At 46.8% G+C, this 15,921-nt stretch overlaps 1 protein-coding gene across 8 annotated transcripts in view; it reads right to left on the reverse strand.

Moving 5' to 3' along the window:
* Positions 1-13: 13 nt before the first annotated feature.
* The window catches only part of HIVEP3 (HIVEP zinc finger 3), a 287,505-nt gene continuing 271,597 nt past the window's right edge, over positions 14-15,921 (reverse strand). For 6 of the 8 annotated variants that reach the window (XM_080379503.1, XM_080379499.1, XM_080379501.1 and 3 more), the window contains 2 exons: positions 9,198-10,258; positions 14-6,322 (listed from right to left, as the gene is read on the reverse strand). In XM_080379503.1, coding sequence (XP_080235629.1) covers positions 5,429-6,322; positions 9,198-10,258 — 1,955 coding nt within the window. In that variant the 3' untranslated portion in view covers positions 14-5,428. Of the gene's footprint in view, positions 6,323-7,147; positions 7,213-9,197; positions 10,259-15,921 lie in introns of all 8 variants that reach the window. The other 2 variants (XR_013926807.1, XM_080379504.1) reach the window with 2 other exon arrangements.

The following is a 15,921-nucleotide window of genomic DNA, read 5'->3' on the forward strand; positions in this document are numbered from 1 at the left end:
GTATTTTTTCTTCTTTTTGTTTTTCGTTTTGTTTTGTTTTTTTTGTGGTTTTTGTTTGTTTTTTGTGGTTTTTTTTTTTACATCAGACTGTGCTTTTACCTGCTTTTTTTTTTTTTTTTGCACTGATATAACCATACAGACATTGCAAGATGCAAGTGTAGAAACTGGAGTTAAAATAAAATTACAGGCAAAACTACCAAATTACATTGTATGCTGTACATATTTACAGTACCTTTTTTGGAATGTATTGCCATTTTAAGAACATATAGAAACTTTCTACAGACTATTCCACTTACAGAATACATACACCTTTTAGAAAAAAAGGCAAATATTTATCTTACATGAGACCATGTATATTAAATTTGCGTACACATTATTATTATTATTTTTTACATTACATTTACTAAAGTGATCGTAAGTGCCATCATATCTCAGTAATGAAAACAGATTGGTTTTATGCCATCAGGACTGATTTTGAATTTTTTTTTTATTTTTTGTAAATAATTTACAATATGGTTTTATTTGTAAATACTGTGCAATAGATGGAAATACTTAAAAAAAAAAAAAAAGCACATGATGAAACCAAGTAAGCAAGTGAAAAGCTATTGCAAGAACAGCAGAAAAGGGCTAGATCAAATTGTCCAGGATTTTGCATGAAAACTGGAATAATTTTAATGACTTCTGTGTGACCAAGTATATTGCTTGTTCAGGTGCTGCTGTTTCTGTGGTTTTGAAACAAAACCCAGGTGAAAGTGAAAGCTGTCTTAAGGGAAAAACCGCCTCTTTTGCAGATTTTTTGGGGGAGGTGAACGAAAAGCGCAGGGGAGGTGGCCAGTGGCACCTGCCATGGCTCGGTGGAGCTGGTGGCCGAGGAGTGGCAGGTGCTTGGATGCCGACACCGGCTGAGGCGGCACCCCCGGCACTGCCAGCCAGCATCCTCTGCGCATCCAGCGCTGGGCTCGGCACGGGAGTGGGCAGCACTCGCAGCAAGCCCAGCAGCTTGGCACGGCTTGAGCCACAGCAGGGTTTGGGGCTGGCGGGTGGCTTTATCAGCGAGCCCGAGTGCTGGCCGAGGAGCGTAACTTTATAGACACCAGGGCTGAAAATGTCACCTTCTTGGAGCAGGTGATGAAATACGTTTCCCAGTCAGAAGTCGTAAAGTCACAGCTACTTCATCATTACTTTTAAGAGTTTCCTGCTGCAGTTCCTGGGTATCCAGCCAACAACCTGTGAATAATTAGAGCTGACAGGGATCTGATTCAAGGCACAGGGTCGTTTTGGGGAGCTAACTGCTCCCCTCTCCTCCTCCCATGGTCTGCTAAGTCCTGCAAGACACTGAGTCCTGTAACCTTGATAAAAGAAGCTAAATGCATGTTTAAGCACAAAGAAGTTACTGAAACTCCAGAAATGCTTCAGCTTACACCAACATACAAGTGCTTTATTAGCTCTGGCTATAGTAAGGCTTGGTACTTGGCTGCTTCAAAGAGTTACTTAAGAGCACGGGCCAAGTCCTCTGTGCAGAATGATTTCTTGGATGCCACAGCATCCATTTGCTATTGAGTACCTGCATTCACGGGAGCTACATGAACAGCTTACCAGGGAAGGAAATCTCAGAGCAGGGGTCGGGCTGATTAACCGGCTACATAACGAGGAGGAGCAGCCAGTCTCTGGGGGCCACATGCCTTCACAGACTATCAATTTAAGAACCTCTGCCATAAGAAAAGCAGGGGATTTTATTTCCACCTGCGGATGAAAAGGCTGGATTGGGCTCTGGTTTTTAATTTGTCTATTTGCATTATTAATATATTCCCTTTCAAGTAATACTGCTAACTGCTCTGCAAAGCGCCTGTACAAGATACAAATGTAGCCACCCCTGCAGCCCTTGTGGAAAGTAAGTGGGGATTTATTGTCCCTATTTTGCAGACAGAACAGACACCCAGAGTGATATTAAAATCTTTGATCTGCAAACAGCTTTCTCCAAGTGTGACCCAGGGAAGCCAAGGGCTGCTCCAGCCAGGAAAGGCAGCCACCAGCCACGGCCACTCTTTGACCCCGCTGTAAGCAATGCGTGGCTCTAGGACACTTGGTGGAGTGGCATCGCTGCATCCCTGGGCTGAGTGTGGGGTGGGAGCAGGGCACGAGTCACACAAGGTCACACTATAACTTCACAGCTGGGCTGGGGCTGCCCTTGGGGATGCCCACTCTGCCCGCAGACGGAGATGCTGGTGCTGGTGCGGAGGAGGACACCCTTGCCGCAGAGCTCTGAGCTGTCGGTGTGATAATTAGCCCTTAAATATCAATTATTTTTTTGTGATCCTTTTTGCCTGTCGAATAGGCCATATCGCACCCGGTAGGTATAGCATGAAGCACCATTTCACCCCAGCCAGAGCCTCCCCCGCGCTGCCCACAGCTGAGAAGTCAAACTGGGTCAAGACTCGGCACAGCCTTGGTTTTTTTTTTTTGTTTTTTTTTTTGCCCAGCTCCTGAGTTGTCACATGCCCTGGGGGGCACCTCAGTGTTGCACGGCCCCTTCCCAAGCTCCTCTCCCCACATTGGTTTTTGGCCGTGGGTGGGGGCATGGGGACAGTTGCACACACCGCTGCCAGCCCAGCCGCTCTGCAGCTGAGAGATGCAGAAAGCTTCAACTCATCTTGAGCTGCTGGAAACACTTTAAATAATAATAATAATAATAAAATAATAATAATAATAATTAAAAAAATAAAACACAACAACAAAAGAAAGAAACCAATGTAATTACTTTTGAGGTTTGGTGTTTTGGTGGGTTTTTTTTCCCTCTGTCCAGAAATGACAGAGAGAGAAAAAAGAAAAACAACCAAAAAAACCAAACCCCTTGCAAAGTATCAACAGGTCAAGGATTAAGATACAGTTACAGAAAGAAGCCGAGCAAATTTGATCTAGCCCAAAGCTCATGTCAAATGCACCTAACAAAACCAGGACGCTGAGTGCACAACTGCTGCATTATTTTTTTTTTATGTACAATTTCAATATATATATATATATATTAAAAAAAAATTAAATACAAAAAGCTACCTCGGAATAATGTTAAGAGTGTGACAAGGGCAAGGAGGGGGGAAATGTGGCAGAAGCCAGGAAAGCCCAAATGTCACTGCATTTGGCAGATGGTTTCCAGGGGTGCTCACACAGACCCTGCCTGAGCAGCCCCTGCCAAGCCGCCTTGATATGAAGCACACACTTAAAGCACATGCTTGACATGAGCACACGCTTAAAGCACATGCTTGACATGAAGCACACGCTTAAAGCACATGCAGGATTTCAGCTGGTGCTTAAGAGTTTCACTGAGAGAAGCTGTGACGCCGAACGGAGCTCCCAGCCCCTGCTGCAGCTGTGGGATCTGGACAGGTCTGAAAGCAGGACCAGCTTCCAGGCTTGGGGACAAGAGGGGGAGATGGGAAAAAGGGAAACTTGATAAAAGTGCTAATTAAGGTATAAATGTGTTCTGGATGTTGTTTTGGTCAATGTCACAGGCTTAATGTTATTTCCATGATATCTTCTTTTGTACTTAATTCCCTTTACAAGTAAAGCAAAAAAAAAAAATAATCACAGAAGATTATTAAAAAATTTATATTATTTGCCCATGAAATGGGAACAGTTCATAGCTCATCAAGTCCGGCAAGGAAATATGTTCTAATTCAGATTTTTATTTGATTTCTTTTGATTTTTTTTCTTTTTTATTTTTTTAAAAAAGTGTATTACGTACCCAGTAAACTGGAACAGCTCCAAAAGAAGAAAGAACTGGTCCACTTGTTAAATATTTATCTTTTTTTTTTTGGTTTTTTTTTTTTTTGTTTTTTTTTTTTTTTTGTTAAAATAAAAAAAAAAAAAAGAGGTTTGTACAGATTCCATAGACCAGAAAACCCTCTGAAGTAGTAAAGAGCCTGCTGTCTGATAGGGCAAATATATTTAACATCTGTATTTTAAAAAGTGTGTTAACGTGACAGAGAGGAATGGCTCCATCGGGTCTCCCGGTATTTGGTATCGTATCTATTGGCAGTAGAGGCCATCGCTCTGCTGTGAATGGTCATCATTAAAAATCTGCTCTGGAAAAAGTTACTGTGCATGCATAACAAGCTGATTGCAAACATGAACCACTCAGCATCATAACTTTTTTCTTCCAAAACACCAAAAAAGGGCCCATCTGCACAATAAGGACTACGTTTGCGATGTTCCACTTAAATAAATAAATAAAATTAAAATAAGACACAGAGTCACTCGTAAGCTACAGAACCGCAGGTGTGCAAACGAGCAGAGCACAAACTGCTCCTGCATCCCTAGAGCTCAACGAAGCCAAACCAGCCAGGACTGAGTGGGGGTGGGATGGAGGGAGCTTGTCAGCAACTAAAAAATTACAGAGGGAAAATGGTTGCAAGGCTGAGTTTACTTCCACTTTGAAACCAAGGGAGAGGGTTTACAGAGGGCTTCCAAACCCCAGAAAAGAGGGGCTCTCAGGCACAGGCATGACATTGCCGGGGCGATGTAGAGCATCGCGGAGCGGCCGTGCACGTGGGGAGCGGGCACAGGATGGAAGGATTAAAGCAAGCAGGAGGCCGGCTCGTCCAGCGAGAGACACCATTCCTGGCACTGGGTCTACATTCGATACATTCCTATGTTCTTGCAGTTAAATCTTTGAAGAGGAACCTTTTTTTGTCCCTTTTTAGAAAAGTGCTTTTTGATGGGTTCTGCAGGAGGGAGGGATGCTCAAGATTCATTTTCTCTTTTGCGTGACAATTTCTCTCGCTGCGAACGAACCTCCCCCTAGTCAGGGAAGTGCTAGTTTCATTTACAGGTTCAGGGTAAACAAGTTTTTCAAATGTAAAGCAGTCTCAACTGTTTAAAGCACAACCATAGGCAATCAGAGGGATGCAAGAAAAAAAAACCAAGCACTTTGCGAGAATTAAATAAAGCATGTAATAAATATGAATCATAAACTTCTGTACACAGGAGCAAGGGTTTGGTTTGTGGGGTTTTTTTAATCATTTAATCAATATAAAAAAAGTTTTTCTGGTTTGTTTTTGTTTTCAGTGCATCTTCTTCCTCTTAAAATGCTTAACCCTTTCCTTTCTGCATCTCTCAGGCCCATAATTATGCACACCTAAATGGCAAAAAAGACAAGGTCTAACAAACCCCTTTCCAAAAAACTCTAAAAAAATATTCACAGCCTCAAACAGTTTTGTACATTTCAAGCAACAAAAGGTATAGAAAAAGGCACAAGTAACTGCATACATGTGGAGATAATACCAGACTGGGACAAAGAAAACCAGGAATTTTCCATGGGTTTGGTCATTCACTAGAGTGCTTCTTATAGCAATGATTATACTAAAGGAAATAGTGTTGAAAATGTCTGTTGATTTTACATAGGAAGCCTAAAGGTGGAACAGATGGTGGAGGCTTAAGTACTTCCCGTGTTTTCATCCACCTTTTTTTGAGTTTGACCTAAATCTGCGTGCTCTAGGTGTGGACTGCTCTTCCTGGAGGTTCCTCCTTGGCGACTGGGCTCTCCAGAGAGGTTTCTCCTCCGGCCAGAGAATGGCTGGGCGTGTGAATGGCTCGGTGAGGGCTCTGAGAGGCAGCCGGTGCTGCTGCTTCGGTCCAACGGCTGGGAGGGGAGATCTGAGATGAAAGTGCAGGATGATTCAAAAGAAGTGCTCGAGCTGCCAGATTGCTTCTTGCCCATTTTTTTCAAGGGTTCTTCCCCACTTGTCAAAGGCTTTGGAGAGTGCTCGTCGGATGTGCTGGGGCTGGCTGGGGATGCCGAGCAGCCTGCCTGCTCCGCGTGGCTAGACTCAGCGAACTTTTTTACCCTGTATTCCTCCTGGTCTGTCTTTTGCTGAAGCTCACTAGTCCTTGTTTTCTCTTCCAAGTAACCACCACTCGTAAGCTCTGGGGACAGTGTGTATTTAGAAACTTTTGCAACCGGGGAGACGGACGCTGACGATGGCTCCTGCGGGACCTGTGATCCCTTGTCCCTCCTGGGAGCCCAGCTGAACTCCGCGAAGCTGCTGCCACCAGAGGCAAAGTACCCCGCTTGCAGGGACACAACTGAGCTGGGCACCAAGCTGGGATGGCTGCTTGGTCTTGCCTGGACCATCTGGATGCCCCCAATGGGAATCATAGGATATGGGGTCCTTGTGAGCTGCTGCGAATGCAACGGGAGATGGCTGAAGACATTCTCCTCCCCTCGGTTGGGAGCGTGGACATGTATCTCATGAGGTGCCTGCAAGGGTCTGGAGCAGACAGGCTGCATGACGCCAGGTGAGCCTGTTGGGCTTTGTGGTTCTATCTTCTGCACCGGAGAGGGAAAAGAAACAGCCAAATCAGTGCAACATGCAAGTAACAGCATTAGCATCATTAATGCTCCCTACAAGGATTGGGTTTGTTAACATTTTATGCTAATTTGAGGAAGATCAATCAACGGAGGAAGATTTGGACCCCCAAACCTTTAAGGAAAGGAGAAACACAACCCACAGCATTTTCCCTTTTAAATGTGCCCATGGTCTGTTGGCGCACAGATCCAGGGCTTTGGTTCAGGCTTGGATCATTACAAAATCATAGCATGGTTCAGCTTGAAAGGGACCTTTAAAGGTCACCTAGTCCAGCCCCCCTGCAGTGAGCAGGGACATCTTCAACTAGATCACATTGCTCAGAGCCCCATCCAACCTGACTCTGAATGCTTCCATGGATGGGGCGTCCACAGCCACTCTGGGTAACCTGTGCCAGTGTTTCACCACCCTCATTGTAAAAAAAAATCTTCCTTGTATCTCGTCTAAATGTACCCTCTTTAAGCTCAAAACCATTACCCCTTGCTCTGCTATCAGAGTCGCCTCTGACACCCTGGCAGAGGATGCCGGTGTTCCTTCCATCCAAGCTGCTTTGGATCCCTTTCAGTACATGGGGTTTCTGAGAGCCCAGAACAATGCTATTTATTTTTACTGTACTTTCTGAAAGCAGGATTACAACCTTACAGCTACTAATTGCAAGGATGTTTTGGACCAAGTAAGATATAGCATTAACTCTCATTTGACACAAAGCACACCCAGCAGTGTGGTCCCCACCACCACCCTCATGGTGTGGTCTGTAGAATTCAAGGGTTAAGACCCCACCATTTTACCTTTTCCTCTTTCTCTCTCGGTGCTTCACATAGTTTCCTAATGTACATCATGGAGACATATGTGGCTAAACAGAAATGGATTAATTAGTGATGAGGTTATAACTAAACCCCTAAACAGGACTCCCAAGAACAGGAAGCAACAGAAACTGAAATCAACTTTCCATTAAGATGGAGTTAGCTATAAAACCTGAGGATTCACTGGAGGGCATATTTCTCAGTAGGATTAGGGAGAACTGCCTGACCCTGTGAGCTGGATCTCTGTGAAGAGGCGACAGAGGAATGCAGCAGAAGAGAACAGCAGAGAGAGAAAGCAAGAGCTGCTGGAAACAGTGTAGAGTTGGCCAGCAGTTACAAGCCCAAACACTTGCTAAAACTCACTTATCCACATGAAGTCTTGACAGAATCACTATGGGGATGCTGGGAAACCCCCAAACAAATCATCTCACTGGTGTAACAGCTACCAGAAGGAATGACTACCTACTGCAAGAGCCAGTGGGAAGAGAGATGGTCATGGTCAGGCCTGATGTGCAGGCTTGGCAGAAAGCCTTACAGTGAAGCCAAGTTAAGATTGTCTCCAAGTGTCTAAGCACCACACAGGGCATCAGTTTTGAGCACAGAGCTCCTTTTGGGATCCCATAAATCCACCTCTGATCTTTCTGTCTCTTGTAGCCTTACCAGGAACATGATTTAGCAACAAAAGCACAGGTGTCCACCTTGCTGATAAATGGCAAGTTTCCCATTCAGATCTTTACTGTCACTTTGGAGGCACATTAGAAAAGCACCAGTGGTGACTATGGGTGCATGAAAGGAGCAGGAAAATGAAAGAAAAAGGCATGCGTGCGAGAGCATAAGTTAAAAGGTGTGAATGGGCAGATAAGCAGGGGTATGCAGTAGTGTCTTCTATGTAGACTAGGGAGCTTAGGGGATTAGCTTAGCTGCAAGTAGGGGCAATGAGCAGTTTTCCTGACAGAGCTGCTTTAGAGTTGAAGGACCTGGCTTTCCACAGCCTGGGATTCACCACAAGAAGTTAAATGACAGGAAAGGGAAATAGCATTAAAGTGAGAAAAAGTCTGGACCTCAAAGGACAGTCTCTGAGAAGGTAAGACAGACACTCATATGGGAATCAGTAGGAAGGCAGCACCAAAAGACGGTAGTGAAAGAAATGCAGACTGGGCAGTGTGGCTTTTCTGGAGAAGACGTGGGTCAACACCTGCTGTGACAGGTTCTCCAGGGCCTGTATAAAGGCCTCTCTTTCCAGTGCAGTCCCTAAGGGCTCAAGCCTCTCCTCACACCTGTTTCGCAGCAGAGCAACTCCAGCCACTGAATCTCATGTTCATCAGCATGAATTACAGGAGAGCTAGGCACCTCAGTAGAAATGGGAAGTGTCCCACCAAACCCAATACCTAATTTGCCTGTAGCAGTGGGAGGAACATGGAATTTTCCTTTACCCATAGTATTTGATAGGTCCAGCAGAGAGATTAAATAATTTTCTGGACCCAGAGGGAAACACCTCTCTGTGCTGAAGAGAGAAGCAAGATGAAATCAGAGATGTTCAAACAAACATTTCCCAGCAGTTAATCTAACAGAGCTGGCTGCATATGTATGTAGCTCAGAAGTCAGCAACAGAGTGCAATGGCCAGTTCAGATCTGGTTCAGGTCACTGACCAGTGAAAAATGGTCACAGCATCACCCCAGCTGGTGAAGTCTCAGAAACAGGTATCCTTGGGATATCCCAGGGAAAAAATGCTACTTAGTGACAACTAGTCATTACTAAGCAATTGTCCTTACTGCTTGTCTCAGCAAGAGCCTGGTTGGGTCATGAGTGTAAATAATCCTGCAGACAAGGGACAACTTTATTTCTCCTGAACTGAGATGGGCAGGACCAAAATGGTTGCAACCCCCCTTGCTGTCCGCTGTCACTTTTCACTGGGTTACCCATGACATTGGTCACAGTCAGAGTCACTGTGCACTTCTGCATTGCAACCTTCATTTAAAAACGTATCAGAGGACGTACTGCAGGGACTGGAAGGGAAGAGGGGCTTGAACTTACCAGCTTGGACTCATAGAGCTCCATGTTTTTGCCAAAGAACCTGTGAGGTAGAGGCATCAAAGATAATATCCCGTGCTGGGCTTGATATGAGCTTTGAGCTTTGTCATCTGCTGCCAATTTGCTAGTACCAGGCAAGTCCTCTTTCCTGGGGGATGGATATCTAGATGACTCCGAACAGCCTGGTGACAAGACTTGCTTCAACGATAAATATCTGACTGATGACATCTCTCTGCTTGGGGAGGAGTGCCTCGCAGGGGAGACTTCTCCTTCTGGTGGAAGGTATGTTCTTGGGGACACCTCTCTTCTGGGGGAAAGATGCCTGCTGGGTGACAGCTCAAGTCTGGGTGACACACATCTCAGTGGAGATGCCTCCCTCCTGGGAGAGACACGCTGGCAAGGAGACAACCCTCTCCCTGGAGACAGGCACCTTAGAGAAGACAGTTCTCCAGTTGGTGAAAACCGTTTTGGTGAAGTTTCATTTTTGGTTAATAGGTGTTTTCTCACTAGCATTGGTCTGCTGCTGCCACCACCTCTGCCAGAGTCCTGGCTTGGAGACCACCTTTTTCTTGGGGAGGTGTCTTTTGAGGTTGACAGGTCCATAACTAAGGTCATCTGTGGCCTTGTGACAGACTCTCTTTCAGCAGAAACTAATTGTTCAGTGGAGGTCAAAGCTGGTCTGTGGAGACTCAAGAAGCTGTGGCACACAGCAATGTCACTGCTGTCTGCTGACCACTTTGTTTCCAGCCCGAAGGAGGAGGCCTGCTGGCCGTCACCTACTGTTTGGCTGTTGGAAACAGTTTCTTGGGCTAAGGACAATGCTCTTTCAGTGCCTTCCTCTTGAGAAGGTGGAGAGCCACCTGAAGAGTGCATTGGGAGGGTGGTATGTTTGCCTTCCAGCAACTTTAAAGGTGGCTCATCTTGGCTCTCCTCTTCTTCCTCATCTTCCTCATCTTCATTGTCATCATCATCATCAGATTCCTCTAGGTCTGAAAACTGGTGTTCCTCAATTGGCTCAGATCCCTCCCGCCCCTCAGAGTCCTGGAATAGGTCTTCACTGGTTCCTGAAGGGGTGGGCAAACACAAAACAGAAACTGTAAAACACAGGTACAGGGACAATTTGGGTGCTAAATCTGCTCAAAAGTTATAAGGGGACAAGAGGAGAGACAGCCCGGCTCTTTCCTAGATCTGATCATCTTGTGCAGTTGTGCCCTCTGTGCCAACTTCACTCCTGATGATCCCAGTAGATCCAGATGAACCCCACCATCCAGACCTCCTGCTCTAGCCTAATTTTGGTTCTAGCCATTGCTCCATCAACACACACAGCCATCGGTCCCTGCTTCTTCTGTCCACACCCACACACCCTCCTGCCCCTCGCTAGAAATGCAAAAAAGTGTCTCGATGGAGAAGAGCATCACCCAGCTTCGCTGGGCTTTTTGTGAACATTTGGTGCAATGTTACAATGTTACAGTGTTGCAGGAGTACAAGGTCACAATGTCAGCGGTTGTGCTGTTACAATGTTGCAATGTTGCAGTGTTACAATGTTGCAACGTTACATGTTACCATGTTACAATGCTACAATGTTACAAAACTACAACCTGACAAATGTGACAAATGTTACAAGTGATACAAAATATCAACAACTGCCCAAGCAGGGGGAAGTTGCTGTGATGACTGCTCCCATCTTCCACATGCCAGCCCTTCTCCTGCCTGGATTGCTGTTAAACATCAGTAAGACAGGACTTTTTTGAAAAAGTGAACAATAGGGTTGGAAAACCTCTGTGGATTTTTCCTTATTTTGATAAATTCTAGCTATGAAGCAGATGCTTCTTTGTGGCAGAGGTTTTTGCTGTCTGTCTGTGGAAGGTCTTGCACCGGGATGCTTTGCTAATTCTTGGAAACAGGGAGGAGTATACCAAAAGCAAATTCCCAAGGATTTGAAATGCATCTGCAGGTAAAACCAAAGCCTCTCTCTTCTACTTTAAGGGCCAGCAGCAGCTTTCTGAGATGGGTACCAAGCTCCCGAGCTGATCGCTGCTGCCTCACCCCCTGCTCTGCTCTGCACTGGGGAAAATCTGCCTTTCCCCATGCCAGATGCGCAGGGATCCTGGCAGGGATCCTGGCAGGAAAGCAGGCTCGGCCCGGAGCGGTCCACCGGGAAGAGCCACTGGATGTCACTGTAGCTCAACAAAACCGCACTGGCAGGCGGCTTTTCCTGCCAGCCACTGCTGCTCTGCGGTGTGTGTGTGTGTGTAATAAAATACTAGTTTCTCGAACTCCGTTTGTGCCAGCGCCAAGACGATGGGTGCAGAGCTGCCGAGACACGCTGGGTCCGTGGATTTGGAAGGAGAGCACCTGGATGCTGCTCCGACACCTGCGTGAAGCCGGGTAACTAATTACAGCACCGCTGGCCTCTTTCCCCCGTCAGTTCAGCCTAGGACACTGTTTCTTCTCTGGTGAACACCGAAACGGTTTTCCATTTAGAGCTGCCATCTGTCAGCAAGACGAGCCGGAGGGGAAATTAGAGGGAGCTAGTGCTGAGGCTGGCCCACACCTGCCAGCTGCAGGCAGGGTGGTTTTCAACAGTGAGACGTCTAATTTTGTTTACTTTGAATAACAGGGCCTTACTAGTTAAATGCTCACGAAGTATTTGGCATTACCAGTGACACAGGACATGCATTTTACCATGGCTGATCATCCATCCAAGAAGCAGCCTGAAATGCATCTCATTTGCTCCCCACCCGGTTTAAAAAGTATCTGTTAATTATCCATAAAGTGAAACCTACTGCAGCATTCAAACGGCATAGAGTCAAAGGCAGCAGCTCTCCACCAAGAGGCTGACTTCTGTGGTGAAACGCTTGTGTAATGATGGTATTTGCTGGACACAGGATCCAGTGGCAGATTGTTTGCGAGCTCCCAAAGGAACTGAGTTCAGAACAAATATTATTCCACACGACCAGTTCTCCCAGCTGTAGGGTGAACTGTGCATACTTCTTGCTTGGAAAAGGAATGTGTTTCGCTCCCAGAGCCATGAGCTAGTCCCTGTCTCTGGTTTTGGGGCTTGACGTCTATGGGCTTCGGAATGGACAGGCAGCTGTGGCCTCCACCCCACGGTGCGGGTCCGAGAGCCCTGTCCTGTGTGGTCTCCTCTTTTGGCTCTAGTCACACATCGGACAGGCCCTGGCCAGGACAGAGAGCAAGGCTGGAAGTATGGAGCGAGGGAAGCTGAAGCCAGCTCCGCACTGTGGAGTTGTTTGCATTTGGCACCAAAGGAAACATTTCAGTGAGTCCTGGGACAGCCCAAAGGGAATTTGCTTTGGCCTCCTAACCCCCTTCTTGCAGGCAGAAAGAGAGCACAGACCTGAGCCCTGGCTTCTTGCAACTGATTTGCATTTTGCTGAGCAAATGGGCAGTGAAAGGGCAAGTTAGGGGAAGACAGAGTGGGGGGGAGAGATGGAGGATGGAAGGAGAGAGGAGCTACTGAAAACGTGCCCTGTCGACGGCTTTGTCTGAGGGCTGCATCTCATTACGCATCTGTTATTTTAAGGTTATTCTACCAAACTGGCGCAATCACACCAAGCAAAGCCAGTGCAGGAGTAAAGAATTATACTCCAATCTCCTTTTATAGTAACATCCCTTACTTTCTCCTGCCCCTTAAATAGAAATAAAAACAATGAAGTGAAATATAATGCTAGCTTAAAATAATCCAGGGAGTTTTACAAACTGCTGCTCCTTTCCCGCCTGCCCCAAAGGAAAGCACAGCAATCTTCTTGCGCTGGTTTCTGTCACATGGAAATAGTATTTTTTATTATTATTATTTTTAAAAAATTTAATTAAAATAGCCTTTGCTAGGCTCTGTTCTGAGCCTGTTCACACACAGAGAAGACACTCTGTGGTTACACAGGGGAAGGCTCTTTGTAATCCACTGCTCTGAGAACAGGGGATGCATGATACAGCTGTGATCTCTGATTTCTCATGCACCTTTCTGCCATTTCTATGTTATTTTCTCACCCATCCAAATAGCCCCAACCATTACAGTACAAAATACTATTTTCTGACCATCTTCTTGGCTGCTTTATTTAGTATTTACTTGGCATTTCTGAGCAGTGGGCCTCCTTACTCATAAGGCAGAATGTTTGAAATTTCAGAAGTACAATAACCAGGTGAAAAAGCTTTAACCAGGTGAAAAAGAATCTGGAAGAAAAGAAAGGAAATGTCCTCCGATACTGCGCCTTCCCACTTTCACCTTTCTGCATTCCTTCCTGGCAGACCGTCCCCTTTACACAAACACAAATGGTCTTCATCAATGGGAGGAAATGGGGTCTGTATATTTTTTGTAATTCTAAAATTACACAGATTGCTTGCATAACACAATGAAGTCCAGACATTGCAACACATTCCAGTGAGCAGCCACACAGCCAACAGCAACAAAGGGAGAGGAGTCCCTTCCCAAAGCTAATGGGCTCCTGTCCTCTGCAGTCCAGGCAGGGCCCTTCCTCGCACGGCTTAGCAGGTGTCCTGCACCGGGTGCTCAGCCACCAGCAATCAGGGACCAATGCTACAATGATGGCCAAAATGAAGTCCCCCAGCTGATGGTCCCATCCTTTCCGCTGAGTGCTCTCCCAGCTGAGGTGGGGATGCAAGGCAGACCTTCCTGGGGCTTTTGGTCAGACCGACTCTTTCCATGAGGCCAAAGGCTGAGACCAGCTCAGCCTCGTCACCTACCAGAGGCAGGTTTTCACAAGCAGAGTGCTCCATCAGCTTACATGGGCGGCACACCGTGCTGCAGAGTGCACTGCTATTAACCTTGTATGAGCCTGGGGATGAATGACTGAAGTAAAACATGAGAGAAAGCACCCCCCTGGCCTGGTGCAGCGAGCCCTGGCAATTCTCTCTTCAGAAGCCTGCAATTACATGTAACATAAATAGGACTTCTGATTTGCAGGTTTTCAAAAATGACACTCAATTAATATGATTCATTAGTTCTAATTGACTATAATGGAAAGGTTTAGAATAACAATTGTTCTTTTCAGAGTCATGCAACCAACATTTCAGGAGCCTCTTTCCCTTATCTAGCTCTGATCTGCAGAAGCATCACCCACAGGTGGTGCAACAGCAGGGAGCTATTTCTGGAGACCATCAGCCAATCAATCATTTTAAGCGAGTTCCTGGGCTGAAGGTGTTTTCCGGCAACCTCACACGGGAGCAGCCTCCCTTGCAGCACCTGCTTGGGCACTTTTCCCTTGGGGCGGCTACTGCAAAATCCCTGACTAGGTTTTCTTTCGGCCATGTCCTTCGGAAAGGCCATGGCCAAGTACAGCATGTCTCTGCCTGATCAAAAGGCTGTTCTGAAAAGCTGGAGAAAAGCCAAGAGTTCAAGCAGATATAAAAGGAAGAAAGCCATCCCCTGCAGCAGAGTGGCACACTGTCAGCTAGCCCAGATAGCCTTAGCCTTTGTTTGATGTTTATTCTGCATGGCCTGGGATAGCCCTTTGCCCAACCCTGAACACATCAGGAGAGGCACTGTGAAAGGGTGCACGGGTGTCTGGTAATGCCTCAGGGCTCTTCCCTTCTCCCCCGTCCTGGTCCCCTGAGTGCAGCGCTACTGCACTGGGGATCATGGGGGCTTGGGACTGCTCAGCCAGGGGGACTCCTCAGGTGTCCTCTACAGGTTCTCTGCCGGCAAGTTGAGCCATGGTCTGTTCAGGTCAAGGACAGCTGCATCAGCCCGCCAAGCTACATCTGTCCTGGGACAGAGACACAAGTCTTGCGGCCCCATCAGATTGCTCTGCATCTGCACCTCTGTGCCTGCAAAATAGGGTGGCTGCATCCATCCTCCTCTGCAGGAACACCAATTCCCAAACTATGCTCAGCATTTTTTTGGAAGTGTGGTAGATGGCCTGAACCACAGATGTCTTGCTGATTGCTCCTGCAGTTTAAGTGGAGACAATGGCATCCCAGTGCCTGCATATGTCCCCAGCAGTTTAATTAACCAGCACGAAGATACCCAAGTATAAAGCACGCTGTGGGGGACAGCATTTCTAACCTTCAGTACCCAAAACCTGAGACTTAAAGCACTTTAGAGGGTCCCAGTGGCCAGGGCTACTCGGTGGGCACAGCCTCCCCAGCCCCGGGAGCCACCTGCACCACGAGCTGACCCTGCGGCATGAAGGGCTGCAGCCGCACGGAGCAAACCCTGTTCCTGCCCTGGGCTATGCAGGGGAACACACTTAGTCATTTTCAATTACCTATGAAGCAGGAAGCATGTGACACTGCCCGTGTCCCAGGAACCAGCCCCTTTCCCAATAAAGCCTCTGATGGACTTGACCTCAGTGGGGAACCGGGGTGATAAGCGCTGTTTGTTGTTCCTGCCGAGTTAACATTCCCTGGCTCACAGCACCGTCTCCAGAACTTGCTCAGCTGATGTTCACTTTATAAAAATAACTGTGGCGCCATGTGTTTTATGAAGTTCATTTTAACCCATTGTCAACAAACCCTTGTGGGCTGTGGTACAATGAATCCCAGGGATGGGTGAATCAAAATTGTTTGGGGTGAGACAGGAGGGTGAAACGGGGGGAAAAAATGCTAAAGGCAGCCACAAGAGCTGCCTTCATACTGGGATTTCTGGGGTGGCAGCCAGGAAGGGTCAATGGTGTCATGACCAGCCTGCAATGCAGTGCAAACGGAAACCACCACCCTGACTGTGGCACTGAGTGTTTTATCCAGG

Source organism: Falco punctatus, assembly GCF_963210335.1.
Source record: "Falco punctatus genome assembly, chromosome: 3".
Taxonomy (NCBI): domain Eukaryota; kingdom Metazoa; phylum Chordata; class Aves; order Falconiformes; family Falconidae; genus Falco; species Falco punctatus.